The sequence below is a fragment of the Meles meles genome, chromosome X, assembly GCF_922984935.1.
Source record: "Meles meles chromosome X, mMelMel3.1 paternal haplotype, whole genome shotgun sequence".
In the NCBI taxonomy this organism is placed as follows: Eukaryota; Metazoa; Chordata; class Mammalia; order Carnivora; family Mustelidae; genus Meles; species Meles meles.
Genome location: NC_060087.1, coordinates 64,901,556 through 64,925,553, shown reverse-complemented (window position 1 = coordinate 64,925,553; position 23,998 = coordinate 64,901,556). Strand labels below are relative to the sequence as shown.

Genomic DNA, 23,998 nt, shown 5'->3' with positions numbered 1-23,998 from the left:
TTGTCACTAAGACTTGTAAATTTTACTATTAGGTGTCGGGGTGTGGACCTATTCTTGTTGACTTTGAGGGGGGTTCTCTGCATCTCCTGGATTTTGATGCTTGTTCCCTTTGCCATATTAGGGAAATTCTCTCCAATGATTCTCTCCAATAGACCTTCTGCTCCCCTCTCTGTTTCTTCTTCTTCTGTAATCCCAATTATTCTAATGTTGTTTCGTCTTATGGTGTCACTTATCTCTCGAATTCTCCCCTCATGGTCCAGTAGCTGTTTGTCCCTCTTTTGTTCGGCTTCTTTATTCTCTGTCATTTGGTCTTCTATATCACTAATTCTTTCTTCTGCCTCATTTATCCGAGCAATGAGAGCCTCCATTTTTGATTGCACCTCATTAATAGCTTTTTTGATTTCAACTTGGTTAGATTTTAGTTCTTTAATTTCTCCAGAAAGGGCTTTAATATCTCCAGAGAGGGTTTCTCTAATATCTTACATGCCTTTTTCGAGCCCGGCTAGAATGTTCAGAATCGTCATTCTGAACTCTTGATCTGATATATTACCAATGTCTGTGTTGATTAGTTCCATAGCCTTCGGTATTGTCTGTTGTTCTTTTGTTTGTGGTGATTTTTTCTGCCTTGTCATTTTGTCCAGATAAGAGGATATGAAGGAGCAAATAAAGTACTAAAAGGGTGGCAAAGACCCCAGTAAAATGCGCTGTAACCAAATGAGAAGAGACCCCAAATTGTGGGGGGGGAGAAAGGGGATAAAAACAGGTTCAGAAAAAAAAAAGAAAAAAATTTAAAAAAGAAAACAAATAAAGAAAAAATATAAAAAAGAAAGAAAAAATATATATATTTAGATAAAGTAGTCAAAAAACGTTAAAAAAGAAAAGGGTAAAAGTTTTAAAAAATTTAGAAGAAGAAGAAAAAAGAAAAAAGAAAAAAAATTGAAAAAAGAAAAAAAAAATTGAAGTAGCTGCAAGACTAAAGAATCATGGGGAGAAAGGCATGAGTTCCGTACTTTGTTTTCTCCTCTTCTTTAATTGCGCTGCTGTCTTAGGAATTGAACCTACTTTCCTTGATAGACGAACTTCGTCCTGGCTGGATATTTTGTTGATCTTCTGGGGGAGGGGCCTGTTGTAGTGACTCTCAAGTGTCTTTGCCCGAGGCGGGATTGCACCGTCCTTACCGGCAGCCGGACTAAGTAATTGGCTCGGGTTCGCTTTTGGGAGCTTCTGTTCCCTGAATGCTTTCCGTAGAGTTCCGGAGGACGGGAATGAAAATGGCGACCTCCTAGTCTCCGGCCCGGAGGAGCCGAGAGCCTGGGGCCCCACTCCTCAATGCGCCCCCAGAGGACAGCACCCAATCACTCCCGTATCCCCAGCCTCTAGCCGCGCTCCGAGCTCACCTAGCCCGCGACCAGTTCAAGGTAACCCCGAGTTGAGAGTTCAGTCCTCGGCTCTGTCTCTGCAGCCGGCTTCTCCGTTCTAATACCTGTGAGCTCTGCGACACTCCGACACCCCCGATCCTTCTGTGACCCTGTGGGACCTGGGGCCACGCTGATCCCGCGTGGGCTTCACCCTGGTTTAGCCTCTGGAGCAATGACCCTCAGTGGAACAGACTTTTAAAAGTCCTGATTTTGTGCTCCGTTCCTCCGTCGCTTGCCGGGAGCCGGCCCCTCCCCCCGCGGTCTATCTTCCCGTCATTTTTGATTCACTTCTCCGCCAGTCCTACCTTTCAGAAAGTGGTTGATTTTCTGTTTCTAGAGTTGCTGTTCTTCTCTTCGCTCTCCCGTTGGATTTGTAGGTGTTTGCAATGTTTAGATAAGCTATTGAGCTGATCTCCTGCTACCTGATGTAGTCTCAGCCTGCTACTTCTCCACCATCTTGACCTGTTTCCCTGTTTGTATTTTTTTAAAGTATAGTTGACACAGTGTTTTAGTTGTTTCAGGTGAACAATGTAGTGATTCAACAACTTTGCATTATAGTATGCCCCAAATCACTGATCACCAGGGAACTGTACATCAAAGCTATGTTGAGATATCATCTCATACCTGTCAGGATGACTAAAATGAAAAACACAAGAAACAAAAGGGTTGGCAAGGCTGTGGAGAAAAATGAACCCCTCTTGCACTATTGATGAGAATGCACATTGTTGAAGCCATTTTGGAAAACAGTATAGAAGTTTCTCAAAAAATTAAAAATAGTGCTACCCTATGATTCAGGAATAACACTACTGGGTATTACCCCCAAAATATAAAAGCACTAATTCAGAGAGATACATGCACCCCTACATTTATTACAGCATTATTTACAGTAGCCAATCTATGAAAGCAGCTCAAGTGTCCCTCGATAGATGAATGGATAAGAAAAAGTGTTATATATATACATGGATTATTATTCAGCTATAAAAAGAACGAAATCTTGCCATTTGCAATGACATGGCTAGGGATAGAGAGTATAATGCTCATCAAAATACAGCAGCTAGAGAAAGACAAATACCATGTGATTTCACTCATGTCAAATTTAAGAAACAAAATGGAAGAGTAAAGGAAAAATAGAGGAGAGAAACGAAGAAACAGACTCTTTAACTATAGAGAACAAACTGATTGTTACCAGAGGGGAGGTGGGCAGGGATTTGGAGGAAATAGGGGATGAGGAATTAAGAGTACACTTATGATGGTGAATAAAATGATGAGAAAGATAAATTATCTCCTCCTGTATTCAGAATGAAGATTCACTAATTCTCAATCCAAAGACATCACTTAGTAACAAAAATATCATGCAAATCACTAATGAACATATGGTCCCAAGGTCTTAATTACAGCAATGTGTATTATTTTTCTAGTGATGTTTTAAGATATTAAAGAGTACACTTATGATGGTGAATAAAATGAGAAAGATAAATTATCTCCTCCTATATTCAGAATGAAGATTCACTAATTCTCAATCCAAAGACATCACTTAGTAACAAAAATATCATGCAAATCACTAACGAACATATGGTCCCAAGGTCTTAATTACAGCAATGTGTATTATTTTTCTAGTGATGTGTTAAGATATTATCAAAAACTTATCCTCTTAAAACAAGACAATATTGTTACCTCATAGTCCTTATAAGTTGGGAATTTCAGAGTGGCTTAACTGAGAGTATGACTCTAATGGGTAACTTGCTCAGTGTCTCACTGAGTAGATACTAATTGTTAGCCAGAGTTCAGATTTTCATATAAGACTTTGTGTCCTTTTTAAGCTCCTTTTTTGGGTCAGAATTCAGGTTTTTTATAGTTGTAACATGGAGGTCCTTAGCTCCTAGACGCTTTTCTACAAAATCGCTTCAAGACTGTTAAGAGAGGATTTCTTACACTTCAGTCTTTTAAAGTGCTAGACTTGGTTAGCTCTGGCCCACCTAGGAGAACCCTCTTTCTGATTAAGTCAAGCCCAACTGATTACTAACTCAGTTATGGGAATGATATCCCATCGTATTTACAGATCTCAACCATAATGAAAGGCATCAGACTATACAGGATGTGTATACTAGAGGATGGGATCTTAGGAACCATTTTTCTGATTCTGCCTGCTGCACTTTGCAAAAAGAACAAGACATTTAGGGAATTTTCGATTTTGTTTAATGGATTTGCCCTAGTGATATGAAGCTTGGATACAATCCAAACTAGAATACTATAAAAATTTAGTGAATATTTAGTCTTTGTCCGTTACCTTGCATAGATTGTCTTATTTAATCTCCACAACAACCACATAAGGGCTGTGTATAATCTTTCCCAGTTTATAGATGAAAAAACTGAAGCTAAGAGGGTTTAATAACTTGTTAAAATGGAGTTTGGATCTAAATGGTTCATAGTGTTTATACTCCACCATGGTGTCACCTAGTATTAATCTTGATTTCTGTATCATTAGCATTTGTATGTAAGTGCAGTTTCCAGGAAATTTATCACAAACTTGTGACTTATGTTATAATTGTTTACATCCAGTAATGATAATGTAGTTACAGTTTAAAAAAGACAGTGTTCTTTTAAGGAGACATTTAAAAACATTTACAGATGAAATTCCATGCTTTCTGACATTTGCTTCAAAATCATTTGTGGGGTATGAGGAGTTGGAGAATGAGTAGGAGGCTCTCACTGAAAAAAAAAAACTGAACAGTAGTTGATAATATTTGATGTTGTTGGGTAATGGGGAACAGGGTTTATTATGCTGTTCTACTTTTTTTTACATTTGAAAATTTCCGTGGTGAATATTATGTAATTGATTGTTACAGTTTTTTTTTTAAATCATTGTATCTTTTTTTTTAAATAGTTTATTTTTTATTAACATATAATGTATTCTTGGCCCCAGGGGAACAGGTCTGTGAATCACCAGGTTTACACACTTCGCAGCACTCACCATAGCATATACCTTCCCCAATGTCCATAACCCAACCACTCACTTCCTGCCCCCCCCCACAGCAACCCTCAGTTTGCTTTGTGAGATTAAGAGTCTCTTATGGTTTGTCACACTCCGATCCCATCTTCTTTCATTTTTTCATCCCCTACTCCCCAAACCCCTCACGTTGCTTCTCAAATTCTTCCTATCAGGGAGATCATGAGATAATTGTCTTTCTCTGATTGACTTATTTCACTTAGCATAATACCCTATAGTTTCATCCATATCGGTGCAAAAGGCAAGATTTCATTTTTTTGATGGCTGCATAGTATTCCATTGTGCATGTGTGTGTGTGTGTGTGTGTGTGTATGTATGTATATATATATATTTATATATATATAAATATATATATATACATACACCACATTTTCTTTATCCATCAATCCATTGATAGACATGTAGATTCTTTCTATAGTTTGGCTATTGTGGACATTGTTGCTATAAAAATTCGGGTGCAGGTGCCCCTTCGGATCACTACATTTGTGTCTCTACGGTAAATACCCAGAGGCACGATTGCTGGGTCGTAGGAAAGCTCTATTTTCAACTTTTTGAGGAACCTCCATGCTGTTTTCCAGAGTGGCTGCACCAGCTTCCATTTCCACTAACAGTGTAGGAGGGTTCCCCTTTCTCTGCATCCTTGCCACCATCCGTCATTTCCTGACTTGTTAATTTTAGCCATTTTGACTGGTGTGAGGTGGTATCTTATTGTGGTTTTGATTTGTATTTCCCTGATGCCGAGTTATGTGAAGCACTTTCTCATGTGTCTGTTGGCCATCTGGATGTCTTCTTTACGGAAATGTATGTTCATGTCCTCTGCCCATTTCTTGATTGGATTATTTGTTCTCTGACTGTTGACTTTGATAAGTTCTTTAGAGATTTTGGATAGTAGCCCTTTATCTGATATGTCTTTGCAGCTATCTTCTCCCATTCTAATTCTGTCAGTTGTCTTTTGATTTTGTTGACTGTTTCCTTTGCTCTGCAAAAGCTTTTGATCTTGACGAAGTCCCCATAGTTCATTTTTGTTCTTGCTTCCTTTGCCTTTGGCAATATGTCTAGGAAGAAGTTGGTGTTTCTGAGGTGAAAGAGGTTGCTGCCTGTGTTTTCCTCAAAGATTTTGACAGATCCCTATCTCACACTGAGGTCTTTCATCCATTTTGACTCGATTTTTGCTATATATTTTCCTCTCGGACTGCCTTTGCTGTGTCCCACTGATTTTGAACAGTTGTATTTTCATTATCATTTGCTTCCATGGATTTTTAAATATTTTTCTTTAATTTCCTGGTTGACCTATTCATTCTTTAGTAGGATGCTCTTAAGCCTCCAGGTATTTGGGTTCTTTTCAAATTTCCTCTTGTTATTGAGTTCTAGCTTCATAGCATTGTGGTCTGAAAATATGCAGAGAATGATCCCAGTCTTTTGGTACAGGTTGAGACCTGATTTATGACCCAGGATGTGATCTATTCTGGAGAACGTTCCATGTGCACTAGAGAAGAATGTGTATTCTGTTGCTTTGCAATGGAATGTTCTGAATATATCTCTGATGTCCGTCTGGTCCAGTGTGTCATTTAAGGCCTTTATTTCCTTGTTGATCTTTTGCTTGGCTGATCTGTCCATTTCAGAGGGGGGTGTTAAAGTCCCCTGCTATTTATTGTATTATTGTCGATGTGTTTCTTTGATTTTGTTACTAATTTTTTTATATAGCTGGCTGCTCGTTAGGGGCATAGATATTTAAAATTGTTAGATCTTCTTGTTGGAAAGACCCTTTGAGTATGATATAATGTCCTTCCTCATCTCTTATTATAGTGTTTGGCTTAAAATCTAATTGATCTGATAGAAGAATTGCCACCCCAGCTTTCTTTTGATATCCATTAGCACAGTAAATTGTTTTCCAACCTCTCACTTTAAATCTGGAGGTGTCTTTGGGTCTTACATGAGTTTCTTGTAGACAGTATATTGATGGTTTTTTTTTTTAATCCATTCTTATACTCTGTGTTTTTTGTTTGGGGCATTTAGCCCATTTACATGCAGGAAAAGTATTGAGAGATATGAGTTTAGTGCCATTGTATTGCCTGTAAGGTGACTGTTAACTGTGTATTATCTCTGTTCCTTTCTGGTCTACTACTTTTAGGCTCTCTTTGCTTAGAGGACCGCTTTCAATATTTCCTGGAGAGCTGGTTTGATTTTTACAAATAGTTTTAGTTTTTGTTTGTCCTAGAAGCTTTTTTTCTCTCCTTCTACTTTCAATGATAGCCTAGCTGGATATAGTACTCTTGGCTGCATGTTTTTCTCATTTAGTGCTCTGAATATATCACGCCAGTTCTTTCTGGCCTGCCAGGTCTCTGTGGATAAGTCTGCTGCCAGTCTAATATTTTTACCATTTTATGTTATAGACTTTTTGTCCCAGGCTGCTTTCTGGATTTTTTCTTTGTCACTAGGCTTATATGGTTTAGTATAGATGATGGAGTGTGGACCTGTTCTTACTCATTTTGAGGGGGATTCTCTGCACCTCCTGGATTTTGATGCTTGTTCCCTTTGCCATATTAGGGAAATTCTCTACAATAATTTGCTTCATTATACCTTCAGCCCCCCTCTCTCTTTCTTCTTCTTTTGGAATCCCAATTATTCTAACATTGTTTCGTCTTAACGTATCACTTATCTCTCGAATTCTTCCCTTGTGGTCCAGTGGTTATTTGTCTCTCTAGTGTTTAGCTTCTTTATTCTTCATCATTTGGTCTTTTGTATCCCTAATTCTCTCTTCAGCCTCATTTATCGTAGAAGTAAGACCCTCCTTTTTTTATTGAACCTCATTAATAGCTTTTTTTATTTCAATTTGGTTAGATTGTAGTTCTTTTATTTCTCCAAAAAGGGCTTTTATTTCTCCAGACAGCGTTCCTCTAATATCTTCCTTGACTTTTTCAAGCCCAGCTACCACCTTGCAAATCATCATTCTGAACTGTAATCTGATGTATTACCAATGTATGTATTGATTGGGTCCCTAACCCTCGGTACTCTCTTCTTCTTCTTCTTCTTCTTCTTTTTTTTTTTTTTTTTGAGTTTTTCCACCTTTTCATTTTATCCAGATAAGAATATATGAACAAGAGAATAAATTACTGAAAGGGTGGCAAAGACCGCAGAAAAATGTGTGTTAACCAGCTCAGAAGAGACCCCAAATCATGGGGAGAAGAAAGGGGATAAAAAGAAGTCCAAAAAAATTTAAGGAAAATTAAACAAAAAAGATATTTATTAATTAGATTGGTGAATGGAACAGAGATACCCACTTGATTTTGGGTATATTTTGGTCTCTTAGCAGAAACTCCCTCCCAAAATTTTAAAGAAAGAAACACACACACACACACACACACACACACACACACTAAGAGTAAACATGATGAAGGGATGGAATATGGGTGTAAAGTTGAAAATTTTAACAAAATTCTAAAAAAGGAGTTGATAAGATGGTTGGGAACAGAAAGAAAAAGAAAGTGGAGAGATATTGGTCAGGCTGGAGACTGTAGCATACCCTGTGCTAGATGTATTGTATATTTTGATCTATTAGAAGTTATATCCTAGAATTTTTTAGAAGAAGAAATCTTATGTGTATGCAAAAATAAAGTTACATACAATGAAAGATAAAATATGACTATAATAATAAAGGTTCAAAAAGACTTTTTAAGAAAGGCATTGTTAAGATAAATTAGTTAAAAAGCATTAAAAGAGGAAAGTAAAAGTTAAAAAAATTTAGAATAAGAAAAATTTTTTTTAAAATTTACTTAAGTTTTCAAGACTATAGAGTCACGGGGAGAAAGCCATGAATTCCATGCTTTGGTTTCCCCTCCTCTGGAATTCCACTGTTCTCCTTGATCAGTGAGTTTGGTCTTTGCTGGATTTCTTGCTGATCCTCTGGGGGAGGGATCTGTGTAGTGATTCTAAAGCTTCTTTGCCGGAGGTGGAATTACACTGCCCTTGCCAGGGGCCAGTCTGTGTAATCTGCTCTGGTTAGCTCGGGAGCTTGTTCCCTAAATGATTTCCGATTTCCGTAGAGCTCTTGAGGAGGAGAATGAAAATGGTGTCCTCCCAATCTCTGGCCCAGAGGAGTGGAGAGCTTGGGGCTCCACTCCTCAGTGTGCCCTTGGAGAAAAGATCTCAATCACTCCTGTTTCCCTGGTGTCCGGCCGCACTCCAAGCTTACCTGGTCTGTGACCGAGCATTTCTGTCTTTGGTACACAGCCCCGTTTGGAGTCTCCCAGTTGATCCTTGCCACTCTTCCGGGGGGATCTCCCTGGATCTGCCACTTTTGGTGTCCTTGCTTATGACTGTGCCATGGATCACAGTTTAAGGTAACCCCGAGCTGAGAGCTCACTCCTCTGCTCCATCTTTGTAGCTGGCTTCCCTGCTCTAATACCTGTGAGCTCTGCTACCTTCAGATACTTCTGATCCTTCTGAGACCACGCTGTCCCCTCAAGGGCTCCACCCTCGCTTAGCTTCTGGAGTGATGTTCCTCAGTGGAGCAGACTTCTAAATGTTCTGATTTTGTGCTCCATTGTTCTACCCCTTGCCAGGAGCTTGCCCCTCCTGCCATGGTCTTTCTTCCTGGTGCTTCACTTCTCTGCAGGTCCTATCTTTCAGAAAGTGGTCAATTTTCTAGAATTGCTGCTTTTCTTCTCTTCAATCTCCTGTTGGATTTGTAGGTGTTCAGAATGATTTGGTATTATAAGAAGTTGTATCCCAAAATTTTTTAGAAGAAAAAACCCTGTATGTCTATAAGACATAAAGTTAGTTAAAATGAAGGATAAAATATGACTATGATGATGAAGGTTCAAAAAGATTTTTTTAAAGAAAAGTATTGTTAAGGTAGACTCATTAAAAAATGTTAAAAGAGGAAAGAGTAAAAAATACTAGCATAAGAAAAAAATTAAAATAAAAATATAACTTTGCAAGACTAAAGAATCATGGGGAGAAAGCCATGAATTCCATGCTTTGGTTTCCCCTCCTCTGGAATTCCGCTGCTCTCCTTGATCAGTGAGCTTGGTCTTCATTGGATGTTCTTTCTGATCTTCTGGGGGAGGGGTCTGTTATAGTGATTCTCACGTGTCTTTGCCAGAGGAGGAATTGCACCGCCCTTGCCAGGGGCTGGGCTAAGTAATCTCAGGTTCGCTCTTGGGAGCTTTTTTCCCTGAACACTTTCTGTATATCTCTGGAGGACAGGAATGAAAATGGTGGCCTCCCAATCTCTGGCTGGGAGAAACCAAGAGCTAAGTGCCCCACTCCTCAGTGCACCCTTGGAGAAAAGCACTCAGTCACTCCCATCTTCCTGGTCTCTGAGCGCACTCTCATGTCACCTGGCCTGTGACCAAGTGTTTCTCTCTCTGGCACACAGCCCATTTGGAGTCTCCAAACCCACCAGATTCCTGCTGCTGTGGTCTTCAAGGGGGGTGCTCACTCATCAGCTCCGTCTCTGTAGCCAGCCGGCTTCCCTGCTCTAATACCTCTGAGCTCTGCTACACGCAGACACCCCCCCAATCCTTCTGTGACCCCACGGGACCTGAGACCATGCTGTCCCCACAAGGGCTCCACCTCCGCTTAGCCTCTGGAGCGATGTCCCTCAGTGGAGCAGACTTTTAAAAGTTCTGATTTTGTGTTCTGTTGCTCCGCTGCTTGCCAGGAGCCGGCCTCTCCCCCCGTGGTGTATCTTCCCGTCTCTTCGGATTCACTTCTTCACACGTTCTACCTTCCAGAAAGTGGTCAATTTTCTGTTCCTAGAATTGCTGCTCTTTCCTTTGATCTCCTATTGGATTTGTAGGTGTTCAGAATGGTTTAAGAACTATCTAAGTGAACTCCTGTGACGTGATGTTATCCCAGCCTGCTATGGGTACATTGTTACAGTTCTAAATAAGAAAGGAAATACTGGGTAAATTGTATTCCTTAAAGGTCATAATGTCTGTATTTTTAAAACCATGAATCTTATAAAAAACAAAATAATGGATCTTTATTGGTTTTCATGGAATCATAAAGTTGTTTGTTAAGACAAGCACTGCCTTTGTTAAAGCAGTATTGTGTAGTGCTTAAGAGCAAGGACTCTAATATCTGATCCTCTGGGTATCTTAGTGTTGTAATACTTAATAGTTGTATGACTTTGCGTAAGTTATTTAACTTCTGTGTCCTTCACTTCTTTTTATTTGTAAAATGGGAATATTTGTACCTACCTTTTACAGTTCTTGAATGTAGTATGTAATGGATACATACTGGGATAAGACAGCAAAAAATGTATACACATACATGTATTCACATGTATTTGTATCTGTTTCTTCTTATATAAGAAACCCGAGATTATTGTTTCCCTTTTACAGTTAGAGGATATTTTATATTTTTGTAACTTTTTTTTGAGCCTGTGGTTCTCAAACCAATGTTTCTAAAAGTTTTTCCCTTTCATAACACATAATTACATTGTTTTGCAGTGGGAATTGTTTGGCATTTTGGGTGAAACAGTTCTTGTTTATGACTTTTACGTTACTGAATATCTGTATTCACTTTCCTCTCTGCCTGTATTAAGTAACATTCCTGACCAGTCATTGTGACAACCTTAAGTGCCCTTGCACATTTTTCATATGTCTTCTAGGAAAATAAAACCATCTTTGTTTGGGACCCATGTGTCTGTTAAAAATTGTAAGGTGGTACTGTAGTTTATTTTAGAGTACTGGTTTTCTCACAACTGTACCTATTGTGTGTGTTGAGATATATTGGGTGAGAACTGATGAGTTAAATTACTGATATTTCCACAGTGATTCAAAGTCTTATATAAGTATAAATTTTGGAAAACATGTATTAACCTGTGCCCTGTCCTGATCTTACTTGAACCAAAATAGTGGATGTGTGGTGTATAAGTAGATATGTCTATATTTTGGAAAATTTCCCTTAATAACACTAATACTCCACTATTGCTTGAAAGATTTCTGTGAGTTAGCTAACTATAATTCCCTTTCTTATAGGTGATAGAAATTGAAGATGCTTCACCCACCAAATGTCCAATAACAACCAAGTTGGTTTTAGATGAAGATGAAGAAACCAAAGAACCTTTAGTGCAGGTTCATAGAAATATGGTTATCAAATTGAAACCACATCAAGTAGATGGTAAGAAACAATTTTATGATGAAAACATTTTTTAAAGTAGGCTCTCCCCAGTGCATGGAGCTCAATGTAGGGCTTGAACTCGTGACCCTGAGATCAAGACCAGAGCCTAAATCAAGAGTCAGATACTTATCCAACTGAGCATGATTGAAGCATTTTTAATTAAGTCTTACCAGTATTTGGTGTCTCCTGTGTGCCTCACATTCTGGTAAGCACTAGAGGCACATTGGTGAGCAAAACAGACGTGAACCCAGTCCCCTATAGAGCTCATAAATAAATGAGGAGAAACAGTTGAATGATTGCAAAGAAAATGAGTGTTGTAGAGGCAAAATAAGTGCCACATACAAATGGGTACATACTGCAAGTGGATTTCATATAGTTTGCCATGGTTGGGTAGGGGCAGCTGCAGGGTAAGGAGAGATACCACCATTAGCTAAAAGCCTTTTTTAGGAAATTCTGTTTCAACATTTTTTTCAGGTATGTTTGTTAATATTCTGACATTGGTATTTTGAAAGATACCAAATTATCCCTGTTCTCTGTTTTGTCAAAGTGGAATCAGTAAGTCAGTTTTGAGTGTGTATGTGAAGGACTTCATAAAGGAAGTTCTACAGTTTTATTCCTTGAGTAGTGAGCCCCCTTTCTTCTTTAGTCTTTATAAGTGAATGAAAGAGGAAATGATAAATTATCGCCTGGGTAGTTTTCCTAATCAACTCAATAAACCTGAAATAATATTTGATAGGAATCTATAAATTAGGTAAAATTTTAGATAACATTTGTATATTAGATTATTCATATGTTTCTTCAGATTTTCCCAGGGAAATAGAATAGACAAATGAAGGAAAATTGCCCTATTGTATGCTTCAGTTTACTATCTTTTTTTTTTTTTTCTAATTAACCTTAGTGAGGGTGGGGGGATTTCATATATACTTAAGAGATTCTTTATCTCATTTTAAGATTCTGTTTTTTAAAAGTTTTTGATATGTGTGTGAAGGAAGATTTTTAACTTGGATCTTAAAACTCAATGAAGCTATCATTTTTAGGTGTTCAGTTTATGTGGGATTGCTGCTGTGAATCTGTAAAAAAAACAAAGAAGTCTCCAGGTTCAGGATGCATTCTAGCACACTGCATGGGCCTTGGTAAGACTTTACAGGTAAGAACATGAAGGTGTTCTGTTCTTGTGCATTCATGAATTCAGGATTATATGTTGGATTATATTCTCTGTCCCAGGCAAAGTTATAGGGTCTGGAGATATAGCAGCCAGTAAACAAGAATAACAAGAGCCCTCCCTCAGGAAGCTTATATTGTAGTGCAGTTGAGAGATTTTAATCAAATAAGAAATATGTACATTCAGATAGTAAGTATTCAAAGAGAATAGAGAGGGAATGCAACTTCAAGGAGGTGATGTATGAGCGGAGATCCTAATGAAGTGAAGGATTGGGGTTACAAGGCGTTGCCAGTAAAAACTGCAAAGATTCTGAGGTGGAAATGAACTTCCTTTTTTTTTAATAGTCTGTGATCCTATAGTAATGAGAATATAAACTATTTTTCACTATTAAAATACTGATTTTCTGATTGGTAGGACTTGTGGCAGAGATGACATTAGTGAATATATATGTATATATATTTTTGAATATATATGTATATATATTTTTGAATATATGTAATATGAAGCCATGAGATAATAATTATAGATTTAGTGAGTCAGAACACTTTATTTTTTTAAATTTTTTAACATTTTAACCAATTGTTTTGGCTTTTAAGGTTCTTTTTTTGTTCCAAGATTTTATTGAAATTCAAGTTACTTAACAATATTAATTGTTGTATTATTGTAGTATTGGTTTCAGGAGTAGAATTTAGTAACTCACCACTTACATATAACACCCAGTGCTCGTCACGAGTGCTCTCCTTAATGCCCATCACCCATTTAGCCCATCCTCCCAGCCTACCCGACCTCCCTTCCAACAACCTTCTATAGTTAAGTCTTGTATGGTTTGCCTCCCTCTCAGTTTTTTTTTAGAGATTTTATTTATTTCTTTGAGAGAGCACAAGCCATGGAGAAAGGCAGAAGTAGGCTCCCTGCTCAGCAGGGAGCCTGATGTGGGGCATGATCCCAGGAGCTTGGCATCATGACCCAAACCAAAGGCAGGCATTTAACCAATTGAGCCAGCCAGGCACCCCAGCCTCCCTCTCAGTTTATACCCTACTTTTTCCCCTTCCCTTCCACTATATTCACCTATTTTGTTTCCTAAATTCCACATATGAGTGAAGTCATTCGGTATTTGTCTTTCTCTGACTGGCATATTTCACTCTAGTTCCATCCTTGTTCTTGCTAGTGGCAATGTGTCATTTTTTAAAAAGATTTTATTTATTTATTTGACAGAGAGAGAGAGATCACAAGTAGGCAGAGAGGCAGGCAGAGAGAGAGGGGGAAGCAGACTCCCTGCTGAGCAAAGAGCCCAATGTGGGGCTCAATCCCAGGACTTTGAGATCGTGACCTGGCCTGAAGGCAGAGGCTCAACCCACTGAGCCACCCAGCTGCCCTTGTGTCATTCTTTTTGATGGTAGAGTGATACTCCATTGTATAGATTTACCATATCTTAACTATCCATTTATCGGTCAATGGACGTTTGGGTTCTTTCCATAATTTGGCTATTGTTGATAGTGTTGCTGTAAACATAGGGGTGCATGTGCCCCTTCAAATCAGTAGTTTTGTTATTCATTGGATAAGTACCTAGTAGTACAATTGTTATGTTGTAGGGTAGTTCTATTTTTAACTTTTTGGGGAACCTCCATACTGCTTTCCAGAGTGGCTGCACCAGTTTGCATTCCCACCAACATTGTAAGAGCATTCCCCTTTCTTCACATCCTCACCAACATCTGTTGTTTCCTCAATTGTTTATTTTTGCCATTCTGACCTGTGTGAGGTTGTATCTCATTGTGGTTTTGATGTGCATTTCTCTGATGATGAGTGATGAGCATTTTTTCATGTCTTCTTTGGAGAAATCTCTGTTCATGTCTTCTGACTACTTTTTTTTTTTTAAGATTTTGTTTATTTATTTGACAGACAGAGATCACAAGTAGGCAGAGAGGCAGGCAGAGAGAAGGGGGAAGCAGGCTCCCCGCTGAGCAGAGAGCCCGAGGTGGGGCTCGATCCCAGGACCCTGAGATCATGATCCGAGCCAAAGGCAGAGGCTTAACCCACTGAGCCACCCAGGCGCCCCTTCTGACTACTTCTTAACTGGAGTATTTATTTTTTGGGTATTCAGTTTGATAAGTTTTTTGTACAGATATTGGATGCTAGACCTTTATCTGATATGTCATTTGCAAGAATCTTCTCCCATTGGGTAGGTTGCCTTTTAGTTTTGTTGTTTCCTTTGTTGTGCCAAAGCTTTTTATCGTGATGGAATCACAGTAGTTCATTTTTGCTTTTGTTTTCCTTATCTCTGTAGAAATGTCTAGTAAGAAGTTGCTATGGCTGAGGTCAAAGATGTTGCAGCCTGTTTTCTTCTCTAAGAATGTGATGGTTTTCTGTCTTACATTTAGATCTTTCATCCACTTGGAATTTATTTTTGTGTGTGGTGGAAATAAGTAGTCTAGTTTCATTCTTTGCCTATTGCTGTTCATTTTTCCTAGCACCATTTGTTGAGGAGACTGTCTTATTTCCATTGGATATTCCTTCCTGCTTTGTCAGTTGACCATATAGTTGTGGTTCCATTTCTGGGTCTCTATTCTGTTTCATTGCTTTATCTATCTGTTTTTAGGAAAGTACCACACTGTCTTGGTGATTATAGCTTTGTAAGGCAGCCTGAGATCTGAAATCATGATGCCTCCAGCTTTGCTTTTCTTTTTCAAGATTGCTTTGGCTATTTGGGGTGTTTTGTGGTTCCATACAAATTTTAGGATTGTTTGTTCTAGCTCTGTGAAAAATACTAATGGTATTTTGATAGGGATTGCATTAAATATGTAGATTGCTTTCAGTGGTATAGACATTTCACTAATATTTGTTCTTCCTATCCATGAGAATGGAATGTTTTTTTCCATTTCTTTGTGTCCTCTTCAGTGTCTTTGATAAGTGTTCTGTAGTTTTCAGAGTATAAATCTTTTACCTCTTTGGTTAGGCTATTCTTAGTTATCTTATGTTTTTTGGTGCAATCATAAATGGGATCAATTCCTTGATTACTCTTTTTGCTGCTTAATTGTTGATGTATAGACAGGGAGCAGAGTTCTGTAAATTGCTTTTATATCCTGACTTTGCTGAATTTGTATATCAGTTGTATCAGTTTTTTGTTGGAGTCTTTCAGGTTTTCTACAGAGTTATCATGTTTATTTACTTGAGAACTCTTTTTTTTTTTACTTCTTAGTCTAGCTAGAGGTTTATATATTTAATTGATATTTTTCAAGGAACCAGCTCCTTGTTTCATTGATCTCTATTTTTTATGTTCTGAATCATTTATTTCTGCTGTGATTTTTATTATCTCCTTTCTTCTGCTGGTTTTAGGTTTTGTTTCTTGCTTTTTTCCTAGCTTCTTTAGGTATAAGATTGGGTTGTTTATTTCAGATATTTTTTACCTCTTAAGGTAGCTAGTATTGGTGTAACCTTGCTTTTTTTGCTCCATCTCAGATGTTTTTGGTCATTGTGTTTTCATTTTCATTTGTTTCCATGTAGTTTTCTACATGCTTTTTTCACTTTGTAATTCCTGCTTTAAAAGCTGCTGGTAGCCTTATGGGTTGTTCATTTTATGGTCGTTTCTTCTTTTGTCTTACTGCTTTAAACATTTTTTTTTTCAGTATCTTTTGCTGATTTAATTATAGTATGCCTTGGTATGCTTTTGTTGGGAGTTCTCTGTGCTTCCTGAAACTAGATATCTGCTTCCTTCCCCAAATAAGGGACGTTTTCAGCTATTATTTTTTTCAAATAAATTTTCTGCCCTCTTTCCTCTGTCATCTTCCTTTGGGATTCCTGTAATACAAATCTTGTTATGTTTGATGGAGTCACTCATTTCCCTGTTTCTATTCGTTTTGCATAATATTTTTTTCCTCTTTTGTTTAGCCAGATTACTTTCCATTACTCCGTCTTCCAGGTCATTAATTCATTTCTGTGCTTCTTCCAGCCTGCTGTTAGTCCATCTAACCTGTTTTTCATTTCACTTATTGACGCCCCCCCCTTTTTAGATTTTATCTATTTATTTGAGAGTGGGCAGGATAGACAGCATGAGTGAGTGTGGGGAGGGAAGGGGGAAAGAGAAGCTGGCTCCTCACTGAGCAAGGAGCCTGATACAGGGCTCTATCCCAGGACCCCAGGATCATGACTTGAGCTAAAGGCAGATGCGCTTAACTAACTGATCCACCGAGGCAGCCCTCATTTCATTTATTAAGCCTTTTATCTCTGCTATGTTATTTCTTATCCCTCTGTTAGGGGTCTCACTCATGTCTTCCTCTCTTTTCACAAGTCCAGTAAGTATCGTTATGATCATTCCTTTAAATTATTTATCAGGTATATTACTTATATCTGTTCTGTTTAGATATGTGACTGTGGCCTTGTTGTATTCTTTCATTCGGGTTAAATTTCTCTAGCTTTCCATTTTGTCTACACCTCTGTGTGTGTTTCTCTGTGTTAGAAAACTGAGCTCGGTTTCCTGTTCTTTAGAATAATGAATAATGGCCTTATGAAGAAAAGGTTTTGTAGTGCCATGACATATAGTGTCCCCTGCTCCCTAGGGTCTGGTGTTTGTGGCAGTGTCTCCAGTGGGTGCTGTGTGTACTTTGTTGTTTTGTCCTGGCCGCTTTATCCTTCACAGAAGCCTTCTGTAGAGGCTCTCTTTGCCTGTTGTGGGCAGTGTGATTCCTTGCTTTAACGAGGTGTGCTCAGGTCTGCTTCTGAAATGAAAAGTGTTATAACTGCTACTGAGCTGAGATCCTGAAAACTTCCAGTTCAGGAGACATGGTGTGAGCAGTGATTTGGGCAGGTCTTCTGGGGAAGAGGGCCTTCTGCCCTGGGACTAAGGGAAGCATGACCCAGAAGGGTGCTTTTGCTCAAATGCTGGCAGTTGGGGCTTAGTCTAAGCAAGGTAGGTAACAAGTGTCAGTGCTTTTCTGCTTCCCACAGGTGCCCTTGTGCTTATGCTGAGGAGGGGTTTGACTGGTTTCTTTGTTCCTGGAGAGGTCTCTTTGTGAATGCTCTTTCCCTGGGATGCGGTCCAAGATGAGCAAATACCCTCCCTACTGTGTGCCCCAGGTGCCCTTCATTTCACTGTTTTCATGCTATATGTCCATGCACTGTTTGCCTTCTCTCCAAGAGCAGCACAGTATCCTTCAGGATACTGTATCTCAGCCATGCCTGCTGACCTTTAAAACTCAGGACTTTAAGCTGCACTGGTTGCAAGAACTCACCAAATTCGGCCCCCTCACTTTCCAAGCCAATTGCTTTTGGGATTCATTTTTCCTGTTTGTTCCCCTCTGTAGTAGATTGTCTTTTATCCTTCTCCATGACTGCATCTCTCTGCCCACCACGGTGGCCTTGATCTGTTTCTGTCCCAAACCACATGGCTGTACTTACTACCTTCTTCGATGTGGCCTTTTCTCTACCTTCACTTATGGAGTTTGTTCTCCCAGTCTTAGGTTAATTTCTGGGATATTTATGATGATTTGATAGTTATTGTATTTGTAGGATGAGGTGAGCCTAGGATCATCATACTCCACTTCCATCTTCACAAGATATCAATTCAGAACAATCTAAAGTGAAAAAAATACTGTATAACACCACTTTTTTCTAAATTGGCAATGGCAGTTTCTGAAGTTTGTAGGGAGGAACATTGTGCAGAGACTAGGGACTTAGTTTTGGTGTGGTTATTTCTTTTATTGTTATTGATCACAGGATCATGAAGCTTTAGAGTTAGAAGAACTTTATATATCATGTAATCAAGCTCCATCTTTTTTTAAAGATTTATTTATTTATTTGACAGAGAGAGAGACAATAAGAGAGGGAATACAAGCAGAAGTGGGAGAGGGAGAAAATAGGGTTCCCGCAGAGCAGGTGGCCTGATGCAGGCTTGATCCTAGGACCCTGGGATCATGACCTGAGCCAAAGACACGCTTAACAACTGAGCCACTCAGGTGCCCCAGACTCCATCTTTTTATATATTATATCTCTTTCCCCATACTTTGCCTGGTTTGGAAATTATGACCGTTGGTTGGTTGCTTTATTGTTTGAAGGTAAAAGAAGCAAAACTAGTAAATTGTATGATTACTTTAACTTTTTTCAGATATTTTCGTTGATGATGATAACTTAATTTGTTTTCTTGTAGGTGGTAAGTTTTCTTCATACAGTTCTTTTGTGCGACAAATTGGATTTCAGCACAGCTTTGGTGGTTTGTCCTCTTAATACTGCTTTGAACTGGATGAATGAATTTGAGAAGTGGCAGGAGGGATTAAAAGATGATGAGAAGCTTGAGGTACTGTAATTTAAATATTTTCTTTTATTAAAATAACTGCATGAAATTCATACAGTAAAAGAAAAAGATTTTTAATTACCATTTATGCATATTTCCATGGGAATATGCAGTATTCCTACATTCCTAATAGCTACCTTTAAAAATCTTTATTTTCCCACAAAAGGTCTCTGAATTAGCAACTGTGAAACGTCCTCAGGAGAGAAGCTACATGCTGCAGAGGTGGCAAGAAGATGGTGGTGTTATGATCATAGGCTATGAGATGTACAGAAATCTTGCTCAAGGAAGGAATGTGAAGAGTAGGAAACTTAAGGAAATCTTTAACAAAGCTTTGGTTGATCCAGGTAATATATTAACAGGCACTGAGATAAATAAGCAAGTTGAATAAAAAATATGCTGATGTTCTGTTTAACACCTACTAAGTATCTGGTTTTTGTTTCATTTGTCCTGTTTTTTTTTCCTTCTTTCTGTTTCTTAGAATAATTTTATTAAGGTGAAAGCACTCTTAATGTTGCTAATTTTTCAGTCTAAAAGTGTTTAGGGATTTTAGGGCAGATCTTGTAAAAAATAAAAATGCATCTGGTGCCTAAGTCACAATTGCAGTTTCTTCCAGCTATCTGAATATTAGATGGTAACAAGTCCTCTCTCTATACTCTGAAAACAGTTAAATTTCTTTCCCAACTTTATGTCATTAGAAGAATTGCTGCTGGTTTTTTTCCTGTGTTTTAAAGTGTCATCACTATGGAAGGTTAATATTTACAATACTGTCTAGCCTATGACAGTAATTCTCATAATACAAGATCCAAATATTTCTTATTTGGCACCTGGAAAAGCAGCAAATCGTATTATTCACAAAACTAATTTTTAATTATTTGTGTCTTTTCTTTTTAAACTACTGTGTTACTTTGAGATACTTTGAGGCTTTAGATGTGTGTTAAAGTCTAATTTTCAGGGCGCCTGGGTTAAAGCCTCTGCCTTCGGCTCAGGTCATGATCCCAGGGTTTTGGGATGGAGCCCCGCATCAGGCTCTCTGCCCAGCAGGGAGCCTGCTTCTCCCTCTCTCTCTGCCTGCCTCTCTGCCTACTTGTGATCTCTGTCTGTCAAATAAATAAATAAATAAATCTTTAAAAAAAGGTCTAATTTTCACTGTCAAAAATGTCAGTGTTCTTTAGAGTCCATCAGTTTGCTTCCTTTTTTATTAAATTTTATTGTTTTGAGGTTTATTCAGGTATAATGGACAGAGTTGTAAAATATTTAAAATGTACAGTATATGATTTTGATAAATGAATTTATTTTGGAAGTGTTACTGAGAGAATGAAAAGGAAAGAAGCCTCAGCTATTTTCACTGCCCACATTAAAGAATTATAGGATAGCAAGATGAAAGAAAGGCAGAGCAACATTTTATTAACATGTACTCCAAGGGAAAGATTGGCCGCTCAAGAGAGACAAAGGCCCAGAAACTCCTGGGTGTGGGCTTATATCAGTTTCTTCTTTTGGGTGGGTTCTAGGATCATAACATTTGAATGACAGGCCTAGATTATTTAATAATTAGCCAACAATCCATGTCCTTTCCCAAGGTAAATTTGAAATGCCTTAAAGGGGTAGGAAACCACAAGATTATTTCTATTGTGGAGACATAAGGACGAGTGACTGCTTTCTACACAAGTGCAACAAACACAACAAACTTAACTCTAACTCTGTTGGGATGTTGTAACTGCAAACTTACTGCTAGATGGGTAGAATGGGGTGGTCCCTGGGTGGTCTTCAGTTGGGGCTCTCCATCGGGATGTCTAAGGTCCATCCTCCTATTCCTTAGGCTTAGCTTCCTGCCAAACAGAAGGATTCACCCTTTTGAGTTACATATCCATGACCTCACGTATTTACTATCCCCATTTTTTTTTCTTTTTGGTGAAAGCATATAAGTTTTATTCTTTTAGCAAATTTTAGTTTTATAGTACAGTGTTATCAGCTATACTTACCATGTTATAAATTAGATTCTTAGATCTTATTCATCTTATAACAATATATGTACTGTTTTGCCTTTTTTATAATGATTTAATTAACATTTAATTAACAATTAACAAAGTAATATTGCCATTGTAAATCTAAGGCTCAGTAAGTTTATCAAGTATTTGTCTGAAAGTTCTATGGTGGTTTTATCATCAGAGAACTTTAAGCTAGTAAATAATATTGAAACAGATTTTTAAGAAGGTTGCTCTAGATAGGTAAAACAACAGTTTCAGATGCTTAACATTGTGATTTGTTCATGAGGAAATAAATCTTTAAAAAATTCAAGCTTGACATGAAGAATAACATTTGTTACTTTCATACAAATCATTTAGTGACATTTTAAAAATGTTTTAGTTTGGAATAATTTTTTGTAGAAAATTTGAAATGATAGTAGAAAAAAAAAAGCTCCCATATTTCATACACCCAGTTTTCCCACTGTTAACATTTTTCATTGCCAGGTGGATTTGTCCAGACTAAGAAATTGATACATTGTTGGTATATGTTAACTAAATTCCAAACTGTAATTGAATTTCACAGTTTTTCATGTCTACATTCTGTTCCAGGATCTGATTTAGGGTATATCACACTGCATTTAATTATCATGTCTCCACAGTCTTGTCTGGTCTGTGACAAATTCTCATTCTTAATTTTTCATTATCTTGTCAGTCTTGAGTGTTGTGCAAGTATTCTGTAGAATGTTCACTAGTATGTTTGTTGTTTTCTTGTAATTAAACTGGGGTTATACATTTTTGAAAAAATTTACCATGGGGTGCCTGGGTGGCTCAGTGGGTTAAAGCCTCTGCCTTCGGCTCAGGTCATGATCTCAGGGTCCTGGGATCGAGCCCCACATCGGGCTCTCTGCTCCGCAGGGAGCCTGCTTCCTCCTCTCTCTCTGTCTGCTTCTCTGCCTAGTTGTGATTTCTCTCTGTCAAATAAATAAAATATTAAAAAAAAAATTTACCAGAGGTGAAATACCTTTCTCATCACGTCATATCCAGGGTACATTAGACTTACATGACATTACCGGATTTGCTATTTTCACTTATCTCTACTCTGTTCTTTGGAAATCGGTCACATAGTCTAGCTTACCCAAATTGGGGGAAGGCAGAAATTAAGCTCTGTCTCCCTTAGTGGCCATTATCTGCACATAAAATCTAGAATTTTTCTTTAAGAAAGATTTGTCCTTTCTACTTGTTTATATAATCTATCATTGATTTATAACAGTATAGATGAACTACCTATTTACTAGTTTATATGTTAGATTATAAACTAATGCTATGTTATTTATTTTGTTGTTCAAATTGTTCCAGTTTGGCCATTGGGAGCTCTTTCAGGTTTGTAGATTGGTTCCTGTATCCCTTTGATGCGTCATACTTTTGTTGTTGTTTTAAGCACTTAATTACTTTCTGGTACTATAAGGTACTCCAGGCTTATGTTATATTTTCTCTGCCTCCTGCCTCAGAATTAACCATTTCAGTAATGTCATGGTGCCTTTTATTGGAAAATGGTTTGTTGCTACTGGAGTATCATTGTTTCTAGGTCCTCTCAGCAGACAAAGGCTAGGTGATAATTGTACCAATCTACATCTACACATGAATCTATCCCTTTGTGTGTGAGGACATAGAGATAAACTTGATTTCATAATGGTGTCATCTAATCCAGTATCATAGTGTTCATTTTCACCTTCTTTGTTAATCTGTTACTACTTTTCCAACTGTGAGAATCCTGACTCCAGCTATCCACCATCCATTTATTTATTTGTCCAGATTCATTATACATGCAAAGTAATTTCAGAATTGTTAACCTGTACCTCTGTTAAGAAACAAGTTTACCAACCATAGTACAGTGTTTACATGATTGTTTTTGTCTATGGCTTTGTAATTTATTTATTTTTAATTTATTTATTTGTCAGAGAAACAGCACAAGCAGGGGGAGGGGCAGAGGGAATAGCAGGCTTCCTGCTGAACAGGGAGCCTGATGTGGGACTTGATTCATTTTGTTAATTGTTTTCTGATTGTTTTCATAGTCCTCTTTTCCTTTCTTGTTCTCTTGCTCTCTTCTCTTGTGGTTTGATGACTTTCTTTAGTGTTACGCTTAGATTCTTTTCTCATTGTGTCTTGTTTATCTAGTATAGGTTTTCAGTTTGTGGTTATCATGAGATTCATATATAATAACCTTTAATTTTTTAAAGAGATTTTATTTATTTGAGGGAAAGAGTGAATGAGAGATTGAGTACAAGCCAGGAGGAGAGGGAGAGGGAAAAGCAGACTCCCCACTAAGCAGGGATCCTAATGCAGGGTTCGATCCCCAGACCCCGAGATTATGACCTGAGCTGAAGGCAGACACTTAACTAACTGAGCCTCCCAGGCGTCCCTGGCTTTATAATTTATAGTTATAACATTTTCTAAAGTCACTTAGGTCAGTTCCTTTATTTTATTATTTGGATACACTAAAGTTTATTCTTTGTAGTATAGCTTTTATTGGGCTTTGACAAATGAATAACCTGTTTATAACCTCATTATTATATTTGCCTTTTTTAATTCATAGCACAGTTACTTACTTTAAGTCATGCTGAGCATTTATTCACTGTGGTAGCTTGAATATTAATCTACATCATTCCACACTTTAATGACTAGAGTTTATTGCAGTAAAACTACACATAACAAAATCCATTTTACCATTTTAAAGTTGACAATTCTGTCACATTTAGCATATTCACAATGTTTTTGTAACTATGATAACTATTCTCTTCAACTCCACAGCATTTTCATCACCTCAAAAAAAATTCGGTACCCATTAGCAGTCATTTTTAAATGCTCTGTCCCCTAGAAACTACCAGTGTACTTTTTGTCTCAGTGGATTTGCCTTTTCTGGACCTTCATGAAAATAATTCTGGACATTTTGTAAAAGTGAAATCATACAATATCTGACTTTTTTCACTTAGCATAAGGCTTTCAAGATTTAATTTGTGTTGTAGCATGTGACCA

At 37.8% G+C, this 23,998-nt stretch overlaps 1 protein-coding gene across 6 annotated transcripts in view; it reads left to right on the top strand.

Moving 5' to 3' along the window:
- Window positions 1-23,998, top strand: part of ATRX (ATRX chromatin remodeler) — a 296,636-nt gene that overhangs the window by 162,044 nt on the left and 110,594 nt on the right. For all 6 annotated transcript variants that reach the window (XM_045994716.1, XM_045994715.1, XM_045994713.1 and 3 more), the window contains 4 exons: window positions 11,415-11,556; window positions 12,594-12,703; window positions 18,858-19,004; window positions 19,168-19,345. In XM_045994716.1, the coding sequence (XP_045850672.1) occupies window positions 11,415-11,556; window positions 12,594-12,703; window positions 18,858-19,004; window positions 19,168-19,345 (577 nt within the window). The remainder of the gene's footprint in view (window positions 1-11,414; window positions 11,557-12,593; window positions 12,704-18,857; window positions 19,005-19,167; window positions 19,346-23,998) is intronic.